This window comes from Sceloporus occidentalis, unplaced genomic scaffold, assembly GCF_023333645.1.
Source record: "Sceloporus occidentalis isolate IW3139 unplaced genomic scaffold, rSceOcc1.0.p SCAF_4, whole genome shotgun sequence".
NCBI lineage: Eukaryota > Metazoa > Chordata > Lepidosauria > Squamata > Phrynosomatidae > Sceloporus > Sceloporus occidentalis.
This window is the reverse complement of record NW_028316984.1, coordinates 166,427,978-166,449,520: the sequence shown is the minus strand read 5'-3', so window position 1 is coordinate 166,449,520 and position 21,543 is coordinate 166,427,978. Positions and strand designations below refer to the sequence as shown.

At 39.3% G+C, this 21,543-nt stretch overlaps 1 protein-coding gene across 2 annotated transcripts in view; it reads right to left on the bottom strand.

Annotated features, from left to right (window-relative positions):
- ADCK1 (aarF domain containing kinase 1) overlaps positions 1-12,664 on the bottom strand; it is a 199,533-nt gene extending 186,869 nt beyond the window's left edge. Inside the window, exons 1-3 of one of the 2 annotated variants that reach the window (XM_089522302.1) lie at positions 12,543-12,664; positions 1,438-1,586; positions 62-145 (exon numbers count right to left, since the gene is read on the bottom strand). In XM_089522302.1, coding sequence (XP_089378428.1) covers positions 62-145; positions 1,438-1,575 — 222 coding nt within the window. In that variant the 5' untranslated portion in view covers positions 1,576-1,586; positions 12,543-12,664. Of the gene's footprint in view, positions 1-61; positions 146-1,437; positions 1,587-8,618; positions 8,698-12,542 lie in introns of those variants that run through there. The other variant, XM_089522301.1, reaches the window with a different exon arrangement.
- Between the last annotated feature and the right edge of the window lie 8,879 nt (positions 12,665-21,543).

Genomic DNA, 21,543 nt, shown 5'->3' with positions numbered 1-21,543 from the left:
GTAATCAAAACATTTCTTTCTCCCAACCTCTGGCTCTTTCACCCTAATGTTGTTCCTTTACCTGTGATTTGACATAGTCATACTCTTCTGTCCCACGTGGAACATTCCGTAAAGAAGTGAGGTAGTCAAAGGTGATAACTGCAGTCTACAAAACAAGCCAGAAACAAAATTATAAACCACATAGCATCTTCCCTAGTAGTTCTTACTTTTATTATTATTATTATAAAGGATTTCACACTGTCTGACCTCTCAACTCATTCTGCTCAAGTGTTCCCTTATCTATCTAATAATTCATCTTCAGCTCACCAAGCTCCCCCGCATATCCTAATTCATATTTTCTACCAAAAACTTTGGCAGAGGGGCTTTGTTCAGTCCAAGCTTCCAAACTGAAGTTTAGCCTAAAATACATTAAGGGAGCATATGTAAAAACTAAATACTGAAAAGGTCCTTTCAAGAATAGTAATGATCCAATTAAAATAGCCTGTCTTAGATGTGGGTGTTTACATGAAGTAAAAAAATATGTATCCAGTGTCCCAGAAAGATTGTTTAGCAAAGGTGGGAAGAAAACTCAAGGAAACAATGGCCTAACCTAGCACTGTGACGTCCACCAACAGAGGTATATGTGATTGGAGTCTAAATAGACAGAAGAGTGAAGCTGACTTTATCTTAAAGGTAAAACAGACTAAAGTTAACTTTTATTGTTTTTTCCTTAGTTATTTACTTCACAACTGCATCACAACCTATAATAGTGGCATCATACTTGCTCTCATAGTGACATTATCACTATGTCACCGGCTACCCATTCCTTTTAGGATTCAGTAAAAGCTTCTTCTCTTAATGTTTAAAGCTTTACACAACCTAGCTCCCCCTTATCTGTCAGTCCTTATTTCATCTCACCATCTTGTTCGAGATTTGTGGTCCAGCAGCAAAACATGGACCTAAATGGTACAGACAAAAGAAATTTTTTCAAGATTTTATCCTCCTTCCTGGATCCTTTCAGTGTTTTGTCCCTGTAGGATCATGCAGATATCCAATTAGGGTTGGATTGCTACCTAATTTCTGACACAGGTTTTGAGCCTTTATCAAATTTATAGACAGAAATGTATCAAGTTATATTTTTTTCCTGCTATGGAACTGCAGAGAAGGGGAGTAAGTGTTTCTGTTGTTTTCGTCAGCTGTTAAAGGCCCAGAGTCTTGTCAGGAAACAGGAAGATGCCACCCCTAAATTTGAACAGTCAGACTATGATTTACCTTTTTTAAAAACCAAATTCTGCACTGCAGGAAATTTAAAACATGGATTCTCAATGACAAACTCCTACTGTAAACTAGAAAGACTCAGATCAAAGAAGCATGTAGAGTCCAACATCTTTTAAAGCCAACTCATCTGAACTCCAGCGGGCAAAACAACTTCACACAAGCTGCTGGGGTGCAACTTACTGTGGCAACAGCTCTGCCCACTCGAACAACTCCAAAGTCATTGGGATCCAGGTGCTTGTTGCTGTACAGACAGAAACCAGTGGTGGCGGCGGCTGCTACTGTTGCAAATGATGCAAGTTTTAAAGCCCTTCTGGCCATAACAGCAAACACTGCAGAGAAATAAAGTAGGAGTCGTTACCAGAAGAAAAGTATGGATGTGGGTGATATTCTAAAATGATTTTGCAACATATTTTAACAGGGGAGAATGGCTTTTATAATCTTTTAAACAAAGGGTGCCTGACCCACAAGACAAGACCCTCAGCAGGTTCAAAAAGCAGGAATCAATCACCTTCTTAGGCAACCTGAAGACACAAGAATATGCACAGAAATGGGTGGGGAAACGTTTGTCTACCATATGTGAAGTCGAAGGCTTTCATGGCTGGCATCCATGGTTTTTTGTGGGTTTTTCGGGCCATTTCTCTGAAGATGCCAGCCACAGATGCTGGCGAAACGTCAGGAAGAAAATTTTCTAGAACATGGCCACATAGCCCGAAAAACCCACAAAAAACCATGTCTACCATATGTTTTTGGATTTCAGCTCCCATCACTCTCAGCCAACATGGTCAATGGTAAAAGATTATGGATGCACAAAAAGTACCTGGTGTGCCAAAGGTTCCCAACTCCTGCTCATCTGTTCCCTTCTCCTATGTAAAACCAGCACATCTAACTCCCAGACAACTAGATTACAAAACAAAATCAACACTAGAGATAAAAGGGGTAATGTATATAACTACGTACTGTTATCAAGAGCTTGGGAAAGTTGCTTTTTTGGACCTCCGCTCCCAGAAACTTCTACCCATCTGGCAATGATGCCTGAGAGATTCTGGGAACAGAAGTCCACAAAAGTAACACTGTCCCAAGTTCTTTCTATTATACATGGTCAAGTGGCACTTTCTCAGGATGATATCAGTCACTAATCTACCGGAACTGTATTCCCAAATCTGTGTTTGCTGGGATAACAGGAATGGAGGGGCAACAGAGGTACTTTAGGGGTGAAGCAGTGGCTACACAAGAAACTACATCTGAGACCCATTTAAAACCAGTGAATTGGTGTCATATTTATGCGACCCAGCTTGTTGGGATGCATAGCAATAAGATACTGCATACCTTCAATCAAGAGAGCCAGAGTGGTATATTGGCTTGAGTGTTGGGCTATGACTCTGGAGACCAGGGTTCGAATCCCCAGTCAGCCATGGAAACCCATCTGGTGACCTTGGGAAAGCCACACTCTCTCAGCCTCAGGGGAAGGCAAGGGCAACCCCCACCCCAATAAGTCTTGCCAAGAAAACCCCATGATAGGATCTCCTTAGGGTTCCATAAGTCAGAAACAGCTTGAAAGCACAAAACAATACATCTCATTGGAGTGAAGAAGCTAGACTGTGTGTCTCCTCAGTCCACTATCAGGGTGTCAAGTCATACATATGGAGGAATAACAACAATGACCATTGTTGTTGCTGCTGTTGTTTGTGTCCCACTTTCCCCACAAAATTGGGACTCAAAGTGGCTCACAATTTAAAAGGACAATAGAATTAAAACATAGAAAAAATGGACATTAAAATAGAATTAACTATTTACAGTTATTAAAACAATTCACACCTCTGCTTAAAAGACTAAAATGCAGTTTAAAAGATAAGAAGCTCTTAAAAACAGTTCAGTTAAAACAATAAAGCACCATCTGGCTCATTCTTTATAAAATTTCTGTTTTAAAAGCCTGTCTAAACAAAAACATTTTAGTCTGCAAATCGAAAAACAACCAGGAGGGAGCCGTTCTAGTCTCCCTGAGAAGGGAGTTCCAGAGTCTAGGGGCAGCCATCAAAACGGCCTCTCTCTCATGTCCCCACCAGCCATGCTTGCAATGGTGGTGGGACTGAGAGAAGGGCCTCTCCTGAAGATCTCAAAGCCCAGGCTGGCTCATACAGCCATAAGACAAATGCTAAAGTCCATATTGTAGTAATACCGGCAAACCAAAAAAATGGACAAATTGCTCCCACTTCTAATGGCTCTTTATCTTTAAACCAGACTTTAAACTAAACTGGGACAGCTCTTCAGAGAACACTGTGATGCCCAGCCTTTGGTCCTATGGAGGTATTGGACTTCACCTCCCATGCTAGCCAGAATTTCTGTAAGTTGAAGTCCAAAACATCTGGAAAGCCAAAGTTTGAGGGCCAATCAGTAGAAAACACCTGCAAACAGCAGAACCCTACAAAGGGAATTGTCTGCTAGCAGCCTTTTAACAGAGGAGCGCCCTCTGCAAATAAGACACATAGCCATCCTATGCTCTGCATAAGGTCATTGCTATTAGGGCTAAACGTTATAGTGAGGGGGAGTTTCTTTTGATTCCACTGAACAAATATTTCTTTTACCTGCTCTGTAATCATATCTTAATCAGAACCCACTGCACTGGTAATGCAACTGAGTGTCACACAATGCAGTGTTGCAACTGTAGGAAAAGAAGGAGTTTGATATGTCATATATTGCTAAATATTTATATTTACAGAAACAGCACTACCATGTTTTGGGTTTCAAAAAAGACCTCTCCATCCTCGACCTAAGTTTACCCACAGAGCCTGCAAAATCTGGTGGAAATGCACCCTACTCCCCCACTGGACATTTGGAGCTTTTCAGGGCAAAAACAAAATGTTTTTGAAAAGTTTTGCAAAACTTATTGTTGGCCCTTGGGGGCCCAGAGGGCCTCCAAATGTGGTGAAAATGTCCTCCACACTGCCTGGAACCAACAAGCTTTCAAAAAAATTGGAAAATAGTATTACTACCCTGGGAGGCCCTGAGAGCCATAAAAACAGCCTTGGAGGGCCACAAGCAGTCTATAGTCCACACCTTGCCCACCCCCGGTCAAGATCTTTGAAGAATTCCTTTTAAAAATCTTATTCTCCTCTCTTTTTCCATTTTTTCATTTTTAAAAGAACTTTTATTTTAAAACTCCCATCTGCTGCCATATTGTATTCTCACCTAAAGCCATATTGTATAGTTTTTGTGCCATCCCACTACTACTATCTCTATTAATTGCAACACCTAACAAAGAATGGCAACTTCAGTGAGGAAGTGGAATAGCAGCTGTGCTTTTAAGTAACACAAACACCTTTTTATTTCTACTAATTTCTCAATGTAATAAAAAGGGAATTTATTAAAATATAAAGGGAGCAGTTAGAATGAATTACTTTATACCTTTTTCATAAGGCACTGGCGTACAGCTGGCATATAAATGAGCTGGTATAACATCCGTCAGGGGAATCATAAATGCCCTGTCAGATATGCAATATGCTTCTAATACAATGATTCTCAATGCCAGAAATCCTGCTGAATTCAGGTAAGCTTACTATCACAAAAGATGCTTAGGATCACAGCACTGATATAAATTTGTCCCATTATGGAAATCAATAGGGTCAGTAAGTTGATTCTTCTGTACCCTGGAACAGGTTTCCACCTGCTTAGATCATGAGAGGCTTGGGATTCTTCCAGCTCCACTTTCCACAGTATTGCATATGCAGTTACAGTATTTGGACTCAATTAACTGCTATCAATCTAGCAATGATATTTCAGTCACAGTTGTGATTATGCAATTTATCTACAGCTTAAATTGTGTAATTGTCACACTCTCAGTCCCAGAAAACCTCATCATAGGATGGTCTTAGGGTTACCATAAGTTTGAAATTCCTTGAAGGCACACAACAACAGGAAGAAAGACAGTAGAAATAAAGACATCCTTCTTGCAAAGACATAAGGATGATCTAATCCACTGGTTGCCAAACAGTGGTCCTGCAGATGTTTTGGACCTCATCTCCCAGAATTCCTGACTATTGACCAAGCTGGCTGGCACTTCTGGGTCCAAAACACCTAGCGGACCAAAGTTTGGGAATCACTGGGGATCTAAACTATTACTGTATCTTTTTAACTGAACATAAGCAAAGCCATTAATAACATATCAGACCAAAGGCCCATCGAGCCAACCATTTTGTTCTTGCAGTGATCAACAACCCTGTGATAAGTCTACAAGCATGACATGCATGCAATAGCACCCTTTTTTTCTGCTCATGCTCTCCCACAACTGCCAATGAGAAACAGCTTGCCTCTGACAAATGTATATTTTAGGGCATTTCCAGCATCACATGATACTCCCTTGAGCACAGAAAGGATTGTTTTAATCAGTGAAAAAAGGACATGCATATACTTGCAAACCATGCTTTACGTACAGAGGGTAAAAACTTTATACTCTTGACTTTTCTCAGATGGGAGATGTTGAGAGCTATAGCCCAGAAAGTAACTTTTCCAAACTCCATTTCTACACACATCTTTTTAATTATCGTTAAGTCTTTGTTTCTTTCTTGCAAGTTATTTATTTTTTAACACTATCAGTCTATCAATATCAAAAGAAAAGAAAATAGAAAAGAAGGTGAAAGAAAGAAAGAAAGAAAGAAAGAAAGAAAGAAAGAAATCCTAACTCTAATGAAAAGATAAATAAAAAACAAACATATTATTCTACCATTACAGATCCATTTGTCTTGTGATAGCTAGTCCCACAACATCTGGAATGGCACCACTCAGACAGATGTGTCTGTATGACAACATGTATCTGCTACTAACATTCATATTACCAAAACCATTTGGGCAACATGGAAATCTAGTATGCAGAGATTGCATTATTATTGACAATTATAGACTGCAGATAGGGGAAAAAAACCAGTTTCATTCTTTATTAATCATCAAACCATATTTAATTTAAATTAATTTCCAGTAAAAGAAATGCTGAAATTGTTTCCCTCCTGAAGAACAAAACTGTACACCATTGTTTTTGTTTCCAAATTCTTTGTCTCCTAATTTAAAGAAGCCAAGGCTGTGAACGTCTGAAGTGGTCTGAAGCAATGAATTCCATTAATTAAAGATTGTGATACCAGAACTACAGTCCCATAGATGTCTACACAAGAACAACATAATTTAAATTCAATACGGCTGTTGTTGTTGCTAACTGCCTTCATGTCAACTTTGTTTTATGGCAACCCTATGAATAAGAAAGTCCTCCTACCCTCAACCGAACTGCTCGGCTCTTGCAGATTCATGGTCGTGGCTTCTCTGACTAAATCCATCGCTCTGGTATACAGTCTTCCTCCTTTTCTGTTGCCTTCCTCTTTACCAAGCATTATTGTCTTTTCTATTGAGTTCTTTCTTCTCATGAAATGACCAAAATATGACAATCTCACTTTAGTCATATTTGCTTCTAGGGAGAGCTCGGGTCTGATATGCTCTAGGACCCATCCATTGGTCTTGTTAGTGGTCTACAGTATTCTCAGAACTCTTCTCCAGCACCACATCTCAAATGAGCTGATCAGTTTTCTAGTGTCCAGCTCTCACAACCATACATAGAAATGAGAAAAACGATGGCACAGACAGTCCTATCTTTAGTAGTCAGTGATATATACAATCCTATACAATCCGCCCTGTACACTCTGGTGCTCTGGGAAATGCTTGTTCCAACTAGACAGGACTAGATTGGCAATGATTTCCCATAAGACTTTTTCTTCAGCTGCCTCCAGACTGTGGAATGACTGGTCAGAGGAGATACGACAACTGAAAATGCTGACTCCTTTCAAAACAACATTAAAGACATATCTCTTCAGGCAGGCCTACCCAGTCACTTTTAAATCATGACTTTTTAATTAATATATGTACTCCTATGAGTGTATTTTAATGATTTTATAGTATGGGTTTATGTGTTTTTAATTGTGTTTTGTATTTTAACATTGTACCCTGCCTCAAGCCTTGAGGAGAGGCAGGAAAGAATTATTATTATTATTAATGCACTTTGGGATCTTGTCTATTCCTTCAAAGCTTTCCTTTCAAGTCCAAGTCTTCTTCTGATTTCTTAATAACAGTCTCTGTTCTGACTGATGATTGAGCCCAGATACGGAAAATATTGTACTATTTCAATGTCTTCACCACCTAGTTTAAAATTATGTATATCAGTGGTTCTCAACCTTTGGTCCTCTAGACTTTTGAGACTTCAACTCCCAGAATTCCTGAACAATTAGCATACTGACTGGGACTTTTGAGAATTGAAGTCCAAGACATCTGGAGGCCCAAAGGTTGAGAACCACTTGTAGATCATCTGTAGTCACTATCTTTTCCTCAGTGTTTAGCTGTAGACCTGCCTTTGTGCTTTCTGCCTTGCCTTTCTTCAATAATATTTCCACATCTGGTATTTTCTATTAGTAGTATAGTATCACTGGCATATCTTAGATTGCTGATTTCCTTCCTCCAATTTTCACACCTCCTTCTTCTGAACCTAATTCTGCTTTTTGTATGATATTTTCAGTATGGCTTATTCCTACTTATTTAGGAGAAGACCTGAGCAGGGCAGCTAATGACCAGGAATCTTGGAGGTCTCTCATTCATAGGGTCAACATATGTTGAAGTTCACTTGACAGTAAACAACAACAACAAATCCCCACAGAATTCAATGGAGCCCACCTGTAAGTGGAAATGCTAGGACTGGGCTGTGAATCTGTTAATTTTGCAGTTTCCACAAAACTCTTTTTTAAAGCTTTGGTCTTCAAGACTGTTTCCAGTTAAAACCCTAACATTCACAGAGTTTATGTGCAACACTATTTTGTTTAAGATATGTCAATGAGATCTTGAAATAGCTTTCAAGTCCACACATGAAAACATGTTCAAATAAATGCTTAAGAGAAAAAAAACTGTTCAGACTACTCTGCTCTGTGCATTTAATATCAAGAATGCCAATATTACACTTATATTTTTGCAAAGAATGGACGGAATATTGAACGTTAAGAACAATTTTTCTGTCATGAATCTCTTTCTGATGAAAGAACGGTCATCTTGCCAACATTAGAAATTGACTTCACGTTCCCTGTTGACAAAGCTGTTTTTAAACAGTTCTTTATTTTTGTAAAATTCAGCAGCTGTTTTAACATAAAAAGCTGTTTAATTGAGCCTTAACATTGTAACTTACTTTTAACTGTATCTGTTACGGTTGTTTTAAATAATGTTGTGAGACACCTTTGGACCTAATGTCAGAAGTATTGTGTGATACAAATAAAATAAATAATAAAACAAACATATCCTTTCTGCCTTGTTTCCTACAAGTGAACATGAGGAATCTGAAAACTAACCTGCCTGAAAGAAAATTTAAGATGGACTTCTTCTGGAAGGTGCAAGTGTTTGGATTTCAGAGGACAATGAATAGCTGAGCTTTTAGGGGGAAAACAGTGACTAAATGGAAATGCGAGATAGGGAGCATAGAAATAATACAGTGGACTTTATCACACAGGAGGCTTAACATCCTCCTCCCATCATTAAAGCGGCTTTAAATCGTCCAAATCATGTGATCGGGGTTCACATCCCCGTGCGCTTCTCCCATCCTTCTCCTGTGTTTAAAGCGTAATGGAGCCGTCGTTTGGTAATAACAGAAGTTCCCGTTATTACCAAATGACATCTCCATTAATAATAATAATAATAATGATTTATTTATAGCCCGCCCAATCACAAGGAATCCAGGCGGGTTACAACAGTAAAAATAAAGATAATAAAATAAAATACAATAAATAAATAAAATACAATAAAATTACAGAGAGCGAAGTGAGTACATTCACAGTTAGGCCTGATGGAAGTTTTACACTTTACTGATGGGAGAAGCATGGAGGGGTGTGAATCCCGATTGCGCAATTTGGACGATTTAAAGCCGATTTAATGACAGGAGGAGGACACTAAGCCTCCCATGTGATAAAGTCCAGTGTGACACCGCTTTAACTGCAATAGCTCCATCCTACACAACCCTAGGATTTGTACTTTTGTGAGGCAGTGACCATCACTCTTTGGCAGATGAGGCTAACGGCCTTGTAAAGCTACAAATCCCAGGATTCCATAGGATGGAGCTTGTTAGATTGTTGTTGTTGTTAGTCGTCCTAGAGTCGACCTTGACTCATGGTGACCCTGTGGATGAGATATCTCCAAGACCTTTTGACCTCCACTGCTCTTCTTGTAGTCTTGTAAATTCAAGACCATGACCTCTCTGACTGAATCTTTCTATCTGGACACAGTAACTGTTACATGGATTTGTAATTGGTTAACCAGCCAAACCCAAAGGGTGCTCAATAATGGCTCCTTTTCATCCTGGAGAGAAGTGACCAGTGGGGTCCCACAGGGCTCTGTCCTGGGCCCAGTGCTATTCAACATCTTCATCAATGACTTGGATGACAGAATTGGGGGCATACTTATCAAATTTGCAGATGACACCAAATTAGGGGGAGTAGCTAATACCCCTGAGGACAGGATCAAAATTCAAAATGACTTTACTAGACTAGAAAGCTGGGCCAAAGCTAACAAAATGAAATTCAACAGAGAAATGTAAGGTACTACACTTAGGGCGGAAAAATGAAATGCACAGATATAGGATGGGGGACACCTGGCTGAATGAAACTATGTGTGAAAGGGATGTGGGAGTCCAAGTAGGCCACAAATTGAACATGAGTCAACAGTGTGATGCAACAGCTAAAAAGGCCAATGTGATTTTAGGCTGCATCAATAAAAGTATAGTGTCTAGATCAAGGGAAGAAATAGGGCCACTCTATTCTGCTCTAGTCAGGCCCCACCTGAAATATTTGGAATACTGTGTCCAGTTCTGGGCACAATTCAAAAGGGACATTGAGACACTGGAGTGCGTCCAAAGGAGGGTGACTAAAATGGTGAAGGGCCTGGAAATCATGCCCTAGGAGAAAAGACTCAGGGAGCTGGAGATGTTTAGCCTGGAGAAGAGATGGTTAAAAGGTGATATGATATGATAACCCTATTTAAATATTTGAAGGGATGTCATACTGAGGAGGGAGCAAGCTTGTTTTCTGCTGCTTCAGAGAACAGGACCCAGAACAATGGATGCAAGCTACAGGAAAAGAGATTTCACCTCAACACTAGAAGTAACTTCCTGACAGTAAGGGCTGTTCGTCAGTGGAACACACTCCTTCCTCGGAGTGTAGTGGAAGTGGAGTCTCCTTCCTTGGAGGTCCTTAAACAGAGGCTGGATGGCCGTCTGTTGGGTATGCTTTGACTGAGAGTTCCTGCATGGCAGAACTGGATGTCCCTTGTGAACTGGATGGCCCTTGTGAACTGGATGGCCCTTGTGGTTTCTTCCAACTCTATGGTTCTATGGTGTGCTGTCTTCCTCTTTCTATTCCTCTAACTTTCCTAGCATTATTGCCTTTTCTAATGAGTTGTGCCTTCTCATAATGGGACCAAAGTATTGTCAGCAACTCATTTGAGCCCTGTGGCCAATGCTGGCATACGGCAGAGTAAACTGGCAAATTCAGAAACGTGGTTCTCAGTCCTCAGTTGAGATAACAGCAACTGGATGTCTTCCAGGAACTGAAGAAATGCAGGAACCTCCGGGGACTCCCAGCAACCGATGCCAGGCTTCAGCTGATAAACGACCAGACAATCCAAGTCTCCTGAAGTGCTTTATTTACAGTGCTTATAATACAGATCACACACGAATACCAACTCTCCTACTACAACCCACAAAGCAATCACTGGAAGCTCCTGAGTTTATATAGCCTTCAGACCATGCGGTCTCCCAAACACAGTGACTTCCTGTCTTACACTCTAAAGTGTCCTCCTGTGCAATCCAGCTAGATGTTTCATCCTCCAGGCTTAGTGCATGCAGGCACCAGAGTGTCCTTGAGCCTATGAGCATCAGCTGTGCTTGATCAGCCTTGTCCTTCCAGTGCTGGATGCTCATGGTCAGACACACACACATCTAAGCATTTCCCAGTGTGCTGACTTTAACCCCTGACAAGTATGACAGCCTCAGTGTAGTCATCTTGGCTTCCAGAGAGAGTTCAGGCATGATCTACTCTAGAACCCATTTGTCTGCCTTCTTGGCCATCCACCGTATCCTCAGCACTCTTCTTCAGCACCACACCTCAAATGAATTGATTTTCCTCTTATTCTCTTTGTTCACTGCCCAGCTCTCACATCTATACATGGTGATGGGGAATGCGATGGCCTGGACGATTCTCACTTTAGTGCTCAGTTTATCTTTAGCATCTTGTCTAGTTCGTTCATGGCTGCCCCTCCCGTTCATAATGCTCTTCTGATTTCTTGACCACGGTCTCCATTCTGTTCGAAGTTTGATCCAAGGTATGGAAACTCATTCATAAAAATAAATAAATAATAAATAAAATGTATTTATATCCTGCCCCTCTGAGCAACGCAACCGGGGCGGCTTACAACATTAAAATATATGTCCCATGACTCCCAATCCCACCCACCCCTTAAAATTCAGTTAAAACAAATTACAATTAAAACATCCTTAAAATGATAGCAACAAATAAACTATACACTATTTCCATTTTCTAATTGCCTAGGATGAATTCTTCCAGGGTCATTTATTTATTTAGGTTCAGGAGCTACAGCATTTAAAGTGGTGTCAAACTGCATTGTTTCTACAGTGTAGATCTTTGGTCCCCAAACTGTGCCCTTTATGAGAGATTTCGGACTTCAGCTCCCAGAAGCCTCAGCCATGTCGGCCAATAGCCTGGGATTCTGGGAGCTGAAGTCCAAAATATCTTCTAAAGGGCACAGTTTGTGGACCACTGGTGTAGATTCACCACCTTATGCATTGCAGAAATGGTCCAGTTTGACGCCCCTTTCACTGCCATGGCTGAATGCTATGGAATCCTGGGAGGAGTTGTTTCTTGTGGGCCCCAGAGCAGTCTCACAGTGAAGGCTAAAAAAAGTGTCTCGTAGAGTGGTGGGGTCTGCTTCTTTGGAGGCGTTTAAACAGAGGCTGGACACATCTGTCAGGGATGCTTTGATTGAGAGTTCCTGCATGGCAGAATGGCAGAGAGTTCCTGCATGGCAGAGGTCCACCCTACAATCCTCACAATCCCACAGAATTGAGCCGTGGCAGTGAAAGTGGTATAAACTGGGTTATTTCTGCAATGTGGATGCATCCCCCTCCCTTCCTTCCGAATCCCTTTCGTGGCAGCTGCGCCTCCCTCTCCCTCCATTTTCGAGCATTCATGGCACACACAGAGACTTACCGGCTTCCTGGGCTCCGCGACAGGTTTTTATTTGGCCAAATAACAAAATCCCCCCCGCGCTTTGCACGTAGCGCAGACCTTCTCCCGCAAAGGATGCTGGAGCTTGTAGTTTTCCCGCGAGGCCAGAGTCTTCGGGTCCTTAAGCAGCGAAGGTTCTGAAGAACTACAGCCCAGGAGTTCTGGGCGAGCCCATTGCTGGCAACGGAGGGGGGGCTGGCTGGGAAGAATGCCACTCTCTCTGGCCTATAGTGCTCTCAGTGCTGCCAGCCTTGTTGTTGTGTGCCTTCAGGTTGTTTCTGACTTGTGGCACAGCAGGGTTTTCTTGGCAGGCTTCTTCAGAGAGGCCTTGCTCTGAGGCTGAGAGAGTGTCACTTGACCAATCCTGGTCTCCCAAGTGTCCTGGTCCAACCTTTCAGTGTCACCTCTGTTTAATGCAGCCTTTAAGATGGTTGCAGGTCTCATGAAGTGAGCTTCTCCAGAGAGGCTTAATAATAACAATAATGATATGTATGCTCTGAGTTATGAAAGTGTCTGTGGGAGGGACTGGATAAACCACTCTGGCACTCAGGTCTCTTCTGGGAACACAGTGTGCCAAGCGCTGCGCATAAGAACTGCTCATGTTGTAAATGTAAGCGGATAACAATTGCGCCGGCCTTGCTTTTCCGTCCAGGATTTCCAGATTTTTAAAGCCTCAAGAAACTCAATATGAATGGGGAAAAGGGACTGCATTTCTTGAATCAAACTGGGGCAAATTAGCAGCAATCAATTTGCAATAGATACAATTGGAGATTGGATCCACAAAGAAAGGGATAAAAATCTAAGAAAAGTCAAAACAAACAATCGTAAGACAGATATCATTAGGAAGGAAGTCAGTACGCTAGAGAAAGTATGTATAGAAGTGGAGGAATAAGAGAATTAGTAAGAAAAGAATAGAAAGGTTGTAATATAAAGAAGAAGGTTAAATGGGGAAGGTTTGAGTACGTAGGAGAAGGTATTGCTGCAGTTACTGTTGTTTGTTGTTTATTATTTTAAGTTATGTTTTATACTGTAAATCGTTAAATAGTATTTTAAGGGGGGTGGGATTGGGGGATATGGGTTGTATATTTTAATGTTGTAAGTCGCCCCAATTGCGTTGCATACAGGGGCGGGATAAAAATAAATTTTATTATCATTACTGTATTATCATTATTAAGTGAAGATGGGAAAGAGAAAGTAAGGATAGAGGTATAGAAGTATAGGTGGCTGGAAGAGATGAAAGAGTTGATAGGAGAAGGAGATAAGAGCACAAATAGGGAAAGGTTATAAGTAGATGGTTTGTACGGAAGGAAAATTGAGAAAAGGATAGAGATGAAGACGATGGATACTACTGTATATAAATAAGAACGTGTTTATAAGAAGGTAATTACAAAATTTATAGAGTATATTTATTTATTCTTCATATGTATTACTTACCTTTATGTATATGGTGTGAATGGATGTATATTTAGTTATGTATTAATTTGCATGGATTTTTTTAATAATTAAGTTTTTTATAATTGAAAAAAAAATTCTAAAAAAAAGAAACTCAGTATGATAGATTGGGCAGGGATTCAATCCTAAAGACACTAAGGAGAAGAAATGCATTCAGAGATAGCGGTGTTGGCTATAAAGCTTGCAGATGTCCCTCCGCAGAACAATGCAACGACGACACTTGGAGAAATCACAGGCCTGTGACTAACATTGTCATTGTGTGTGTGTAAAGACCTCCTGTGTTATTTTTGGACACCTTTTTGCCTGTCGACAAAGTCTGGGGAGCTTTGAAAGATCACAACATGTATTTTGTGCATTTTGGTTGCCCAAAGAAAGGTATCAGTGTTTTGTCAATTTTAGGTGTTACCCTCCTAAGGAGAAGAAAGCTACTGTATTCTGGAATATAATGGCAGGGCTTGCTTTTGAGTAAGCAAGTATAGACCTGTGCTACTAATTACTCCCTGTGATGTGTAGTAACAAAATGCCAATGTAATATTGTGTAATCTAATCCACCAGCATTTGAAGACAGGAAAACTGAATACAGTCAGCCCTCCTTATCCACAGATGGATTCTGAAATTTAAATCCTTGGTCCCTGTAGGTTTAAATTAAGATTTGGACCTGCAATCTTTAATTTGAATAGAATAGAGTAAGTACTGTATATATTAAACATATGTATGGATATGATTGTAATATGATGACATTAATAGAATTAGCTATTGTCTGGAGACGAAGGCTTTTATGGCCGGCACCCACAGTGTGTGTGTGTGCACGCATGTGTGTGTATACACCCACTCCTTTCCAGGCAAGCATTCTCTGATGATGCCAGCCACAGATGCTGGTGAAACGTCAGGAAGGAACTCCTCTAGAACATGGCCACATAGCCCAAAAAACCCACAAAAAACTATAATATTATTATTATTATTATTATTATTATTGTCTGGAGAGATTGCATCATATGTCCCTATGTACCCTCAAGACATATCATTGCTTATGCCTTCCCAAGGTCACCTGAAATATGTATACAGTTGCCCCTCCCAACTCGCAGAGATCCGTTCCAGACCCACCCTCCCTGTTAAAATGGTGACTCACACTTATGCAAGTCCCATAGAGAATAATGGTGTGCGTGCCTGTGGAGGATGTGACCCCCATTTTGAATATAGCAGCTCCCCCCCCCCCTCGAAGAGCAAGATCATGGAGCAAGTCCACAAAATATGGAGGGATGACCGTATATACAGAAATGCTACAGTGTCTGTTCCCTTTATCCCTATGGTCCTGTATTTTGGAGAGTGAAGGGTATATATAACTTTGTTTAGATCTACTGTATATGAATATTTTTGTATCATAGTTTGATTAGTGTTGCTCTATCTTTTTATATATTACTAGCTGTACCCGGCCACGTGTTGCTGTGGCTCAGTCTGGTTAAATGGAAATGAAAGAAAAGAGAAAGCGCATGTTTCTAAAATATTTAATTTCACAATGCTTGTGGGTATACAATACTTTTTGTTGTTCAATTGTCTGTGTAGATGTAGAGATTGTCTGGTTTGCCGACTCTACAACGTGCAACATATAATTGTCCATGTGAGAAGCAATCTGTGTCTAGATCTAAACCGCACAATTCTAACGATTGACCCTGAGCTTTGTTGATGGTGATTGCAAACAGCAATCGAATTGAGAATTGCAATCTCTTAAACTGAAATGGCATATCCATTAGGATGTGTTGCTGTTACGTCCAACAGATGGCGCTGCTTTTCAAAAAAATATTTTTACCTGTCACAGGTGTGACATCTATATATAAAAACATATTAGGTATATTCAAATGGAACGTTGTGTCAAAATTTCAAAGCAATCGGTAAAGAACTTTCGGAGATTTAAGATTTTGAACAAAAGAACATTTACATTTTTATTTATACAGATATCTTCAGTGTATTTATATTTGTTTTCAGCCTCTGAGGAAGGCCAAAACATGTTGGGCTTTTTAAACATTAATAAACAGTTGATCATCTTATAGCACATAATAATTATAATTATAATTATAGGATTTATTTATATGCCGCCCAATCACTGGGAATCCGGGCGGCTTACAACAGAGGGGATAATAGACGGTTCCCTGCCCTCAGGCTTACAATCATGGAACTTATCTCCTCTTTGTTTCCTTTTAGAGCAAAGCAAGCCTGAGCTCTTCCCAGAAACCAAGATGATTAAGATGAGACTGTTGTAATTTAGATATATCATGAGAAGATATGACTCATTAGAAAATAAAATGATGTTTGGTAAGGTAGAAGGCAGTAGAAAAAAGAGGAAGATCCTATTACAGATGGATAGACTCAATCAAGGAGGCCACTGCCCCCAGTTTGCAAGACCGGAGCAGAGTTGTTGATAACAGGGTGACTTGGAAGTCTAATTCATAGGGTAACCATAAGTGGAAGTTGACTTGATGGCAGTTAACAACAGCAATTTTGTTGATATTAATGACAATGTGAGGAATGCAAGAGGTTGGCTGGCAAAATGACAATCAGTTTTGCAGGTTCTCCACACGTATACAGCAAGGAGAAAAACATCAATACATTATTTTTTTTAGAGATCTTTTTTCTACAGAATACAGCTGCTCACTGTACAAAGATGTCAGAACAGGAAAAATATACAAGGTGCTTTAAAATCCCCATAAGAACTGTTAATAGAGAAGGAGGAGCACAATCAGCCTCATGCTATATAGCAACCTGGTACAGCATCAGCTATGAAACAAAACCAAGGGCAAGGCTACACTGAAGAGATGCCTCTTTTTTCTAAGGGCTTTATCTACACAAGGAGGTGGGAAAACCCTGACTCTCCCCCAACCCAAGGGAAACCTGAACCCTCTCCCCACTCTGTGAGCTGTGAGAAAAGGCAGTAAGGGTGGCACTGGGAAACCAAAGCAACATCTGGATGCAGGAACACATGTAAACATCAACCTGGTATCCCTGTGAAGAAACAAGCTCCAGGGCAGAACAGGTTGGGGAGTCCATTCAGGCTTTTGCCCCCAGTGCAGACTTGGCCTAAGAAAGACTCTCCTTGACTTTTATACAACAAAGTAAATAGGCTATAGTCTAGAACAGAATTGAGAGGGGGCGAAGGCTTCCTCTTCAGTTCTAGATCTTGGGATCAGTATAGTCAGGTTTAGGCATTACACCCCTGACTGCATTTCTTTACTTTGCCCCACATAATGTACATTTTGCTGCATACAATCACAAAGGCTGTTTTTACACTCAATACCAGCCAGTGTAGAGTAGTGGTTTGTGCATTTGACTATTACTCTGGAGACCAGGGTTCAAATCCCCACTCAGCCACTAAAACCCCCTTGGTGATCATGGGCAAGTCACGTTCTCTCAGCCTCAGAGGAAAGCAAGGGAAAACACCCTCTGAACAAATATTGCCATGAAAGAAAAGCCCATGATAGGCTCACCTTAGGGTCACCATACGTTGGAAATGAATGCACACAACAACAGCCGAACTGCCATTGTATGCTATATTTGCTTCCCTTTCCCACGTAATCGTTGAGAGCTTGATTAGCTTCTCTCACAAGGCAGTTCACATTCAAGATTCCTATCAAGTATCAGCATTCTCAATAAACTGGAATATTTTTCAACAACTCTCTACCACCACTGTCAATAATCAAGGATAAATGTGCTCATTAGGAACAATGGAAGTGTTGATGACAAGGGAAAACATTTGCAGGTGCAAAAGATGAAGCTTCCTCTACAGCTGGCTTCTAACTCAGGCTTCCCTATCACCAAAAAGAAAAATAATGGCAAACATCACCATTTACAGGAAGACAGAGCTGATTTCTCTTCTAAAGCTGCACTAGTATAATTATGATAATGATAAAGCAGATTCTGAAAAAGTTTAAATATATTTTCTAGAAGAAAGCATCAGGAAAGAGAAACGAGAATATTACTGAGCAATAACATTGTCCGTTGAGATACACTCGTTCTTCTAGGGCACTAATAAGTCTGTTTTGCACATTCCTACCTTGGGAAAAGGTTTCATGGGCAACCATTCACAGGTTCACTTTCCTAGTGTACTGGAATAATCTAGAGTTCTGGAAAGTTATCCAGTTTTCCTGCGACTGATTTATTTTGTAGAATCATAGAGTTGGGAGAAACCACAAAGGCCATCTGGTCCAATCCCCTGCCATGCAGGAATACACATTCAAGTCAGACAGATGGTCACCCAGCCTCTGTTTAAAAGTCTAAAGAAGGAGACTAAACCATACTCCTTCTTTGTAAACATACACAAACACAATCAGCGTGGGTATGTAGTCATGCAGACATCCAGCATGCACATATATCCCCTCATACCTCCTTAGTACCCATCTGTCCAATCCCAGACCTTCTCCTCCAAATGGTTATAGGAAACCTTTTTCTTTCAACTCCCACTTAAGAAGGAAGCTGTGTCTAGTAATTCAAAGCCACTAGTATTCATGTTGAAGTATTCTGGGAGGATAATTCTGCTTTAAAACAAGGTGAGATCTCTTTATTCACCTTGTATAAAGGTGAGTCTCTTTATGTGCATTGCTTTCATGGAGAATGTGAGAAGTTTGCCACTGGCCCGCCATCCAAAAACCAGCAGACCCTATAATTTCAGCTGCTATCAGATGTTAAACATAATTGGCCTTGACTCCTAATCTACTTTCTCTTTTAATTACTAGATCACGAGTCTTGACTGAAAGGAAGGCCTGTTGGCATCTGTTCTGTTGATTAAAAACGATCCACTTCTTCTGGTTCCTAACTAAATCTGGAACTGCAACTTCTAAGCTTCCTTCCTTTATTTATTTCTATCTCGGCAAAATGGCTCCCAGTAGAGGAGATTACATATTGTTAAATGGACAGTTCCTGGCCTCCAGGATTACAGTCTTAATAAAACAAAGCACACAGGGGGATAGCAGTTAAGAAGGGAATTAAGACCAACAGATGCTAGCTTCTCTTCTCTCCCTCAGAGGCCAAAGCAATGGCAGCTGGAATCTGGAGTGGGGGCATGTATGCTACATAGCAATGCCATGTGCTCCAGAACATTGGATAATTATATTTTCCTGTGAATGAAAAGTGGCGTGATTTTGTAGTAATAATGGCAGTGTCATTTTAAACCAATCCCGCTCTTGCGGGATATTCATGGGATTTAATGGCAATTTATTCATGGGATGCAGGCACTTGCCTCCCGTGTGATAAAGCCCAACGCTAAATTAATGGATTCTTGGTTACGTGAGTGGAGCTCCTTTATGTGACTATACTTAAGAAACAGCTTAGTTAAGAATTTTAAAAAAATTAAACTGAAAATGTTAGTATTTTAAAGCTTCAGAGATAATTCCAAACCACAGAGGATGTTTTCTCTGTATGATACACAGCCCAATTATTATTTGGCAGCCTTCCTCACAGGTCGCATCTTTCAAAAGCATATTCACAAAGGAAAAACGCTTCATATACTGTTTTGCAACATACACTGCATACTGATCCATACTACCGGTAAATCTAAATATGAATCTAAATGTTTCATATTAAAGCAGGGATGAGCAAATATGCCCTTCAACAATAATTTTGCGGACTTCAACATCTCCATAATGCCCAGACAAACATTTTTCTGTCCAAAAAAGGTTTAATTACTTGGACTACTGAAAGTTATTTTCCAAAATTTTGCAGAAGTACTATTTCAGCTATATCAGAACAAGTGTACGAAACTGCTTGTATACCAAGTGCGATAAAACATTTATCATGATAATCCTAGTATAAATTATCTTCTTTTAAGAAATATAACACAGATTGGTGTAACATTTAATTGTAGATATAGAACAAATAATTCAGAAACCCTCTGCGGGATTAGTAATAAACCAGTCCCTGCTCCTAAATTTACAGTCTAAAAAGGTATAATATAAAAGGGAAAGGGAATGGTCAGGGGAAAAAACCAAGCAAACACAGGCACATGTACTTAATGAGAGCCTTTTGTCTAAAGAAATAGAGAGATCCTATTTCCATTTTCTGATACCAAACCACCTCAAGAGGATTCTTCTACTTGTAGACTTCTTGGTAGTACTTTAGCCTAACTTTATAGACTAGACAGGATGTTTCTGAACTTTTGTTACTCTCCTCATACTCAGCTTTTTCCTCATATGCTATGTTTTTTTAGATTGTAAAATTAAAATTGGAGATTGTGAATCAGGTGTAATTTCCCCACCCCATCTCTTAGACTGAGGGATTGAGGGTCCTTGCCACTTGTCAGCTAATTCTTTATTCTGTCGGAGTCTCATTACTAACGTCTGGTAATCTGAGTGTCCAACTCATTATGGTGGTCAATTCAGACACGCCAAATTGACATCAAAATTCCACTTAAGCACTCTTAAGTCTTAGAATTTGAGGATATTTATATGGGAATTGAGCAGACTATTAGTAGACTTCTTGGTACTGTAATCTAACTACATAGGCTAGACAGGATGTTTCTGGACTTTTGTTACTCCCCTCGTACTCAGCCTTTTCCTTTTGTTACGTCTTTTTAGTTTGTAAAGTTAAGAATAAAGTTGTTATTATGATTATTATTGTTAGTAGATGTAGACTTCTTGGTACTTTAGTCTATCTACAAAGGCTAGACTTTTGTTACTCCCCTCATGCTCAGCCTTTTCCTTTTATGTTATGTCATTTTAGTTTGTAAAGTTAAGAGTAAAGGTAGTGGTGGGTTTTTTAATAATAATAATGTATTATTATTAAAATCATCATAAAATAAAAAATAATAAAATAAAAATAATTTATTATTATTATTAAAGTAATAATAATAAAATAAAAATAATTTATTATTATTAAAATCAAAATAATAAAATAATAAAATAATAATTTATTATTATTAAAATAATAAAATGAAATAAAAATAATTTATTAAAATCATAATAAAATAAAAATAATTTATTATTATAAAAATAATAATAAAATAAAACATTTATTATTATTAAAATATTAATAAAATAAAAATAATTTATTATTATAAAAATAATAATAAAGTAAAAACATTTTATTATTATTAAAATATTAATAAAATAAAAATAATTTATCATTAAAATAAAAATAATAAAATAATAATTTATTATTATCAAAATAATAAAATAAAATAAAAATAATTTATTATCATTAAAATCATAATAAAATAAAAAATAAAATTATTATTAAAATCATAATAAAATATTTAAAATTATTATCATAATAAAATAAATTAAAATAAAAACATCATTATTATTAAAATCATAACAAAATAAAAATAAAATAATTTGTTGTTGTTATTATTATTTAAAAAACTACAAGTCCCGTGAGCCATTAGTCTGCCGCCAACGGCTTCGCAGCCTGTTCAAAAACACACTCGCAGAAGCGGCTCGTCCTCTGATCGCACTGCTGCGCATGCGCATATTAGCCGCACGCGGACGCCGCCGTTCGCAACGGACGCCCGCGTGCGGACTACAATTCCCAGCGTGCCTCTGGCTTC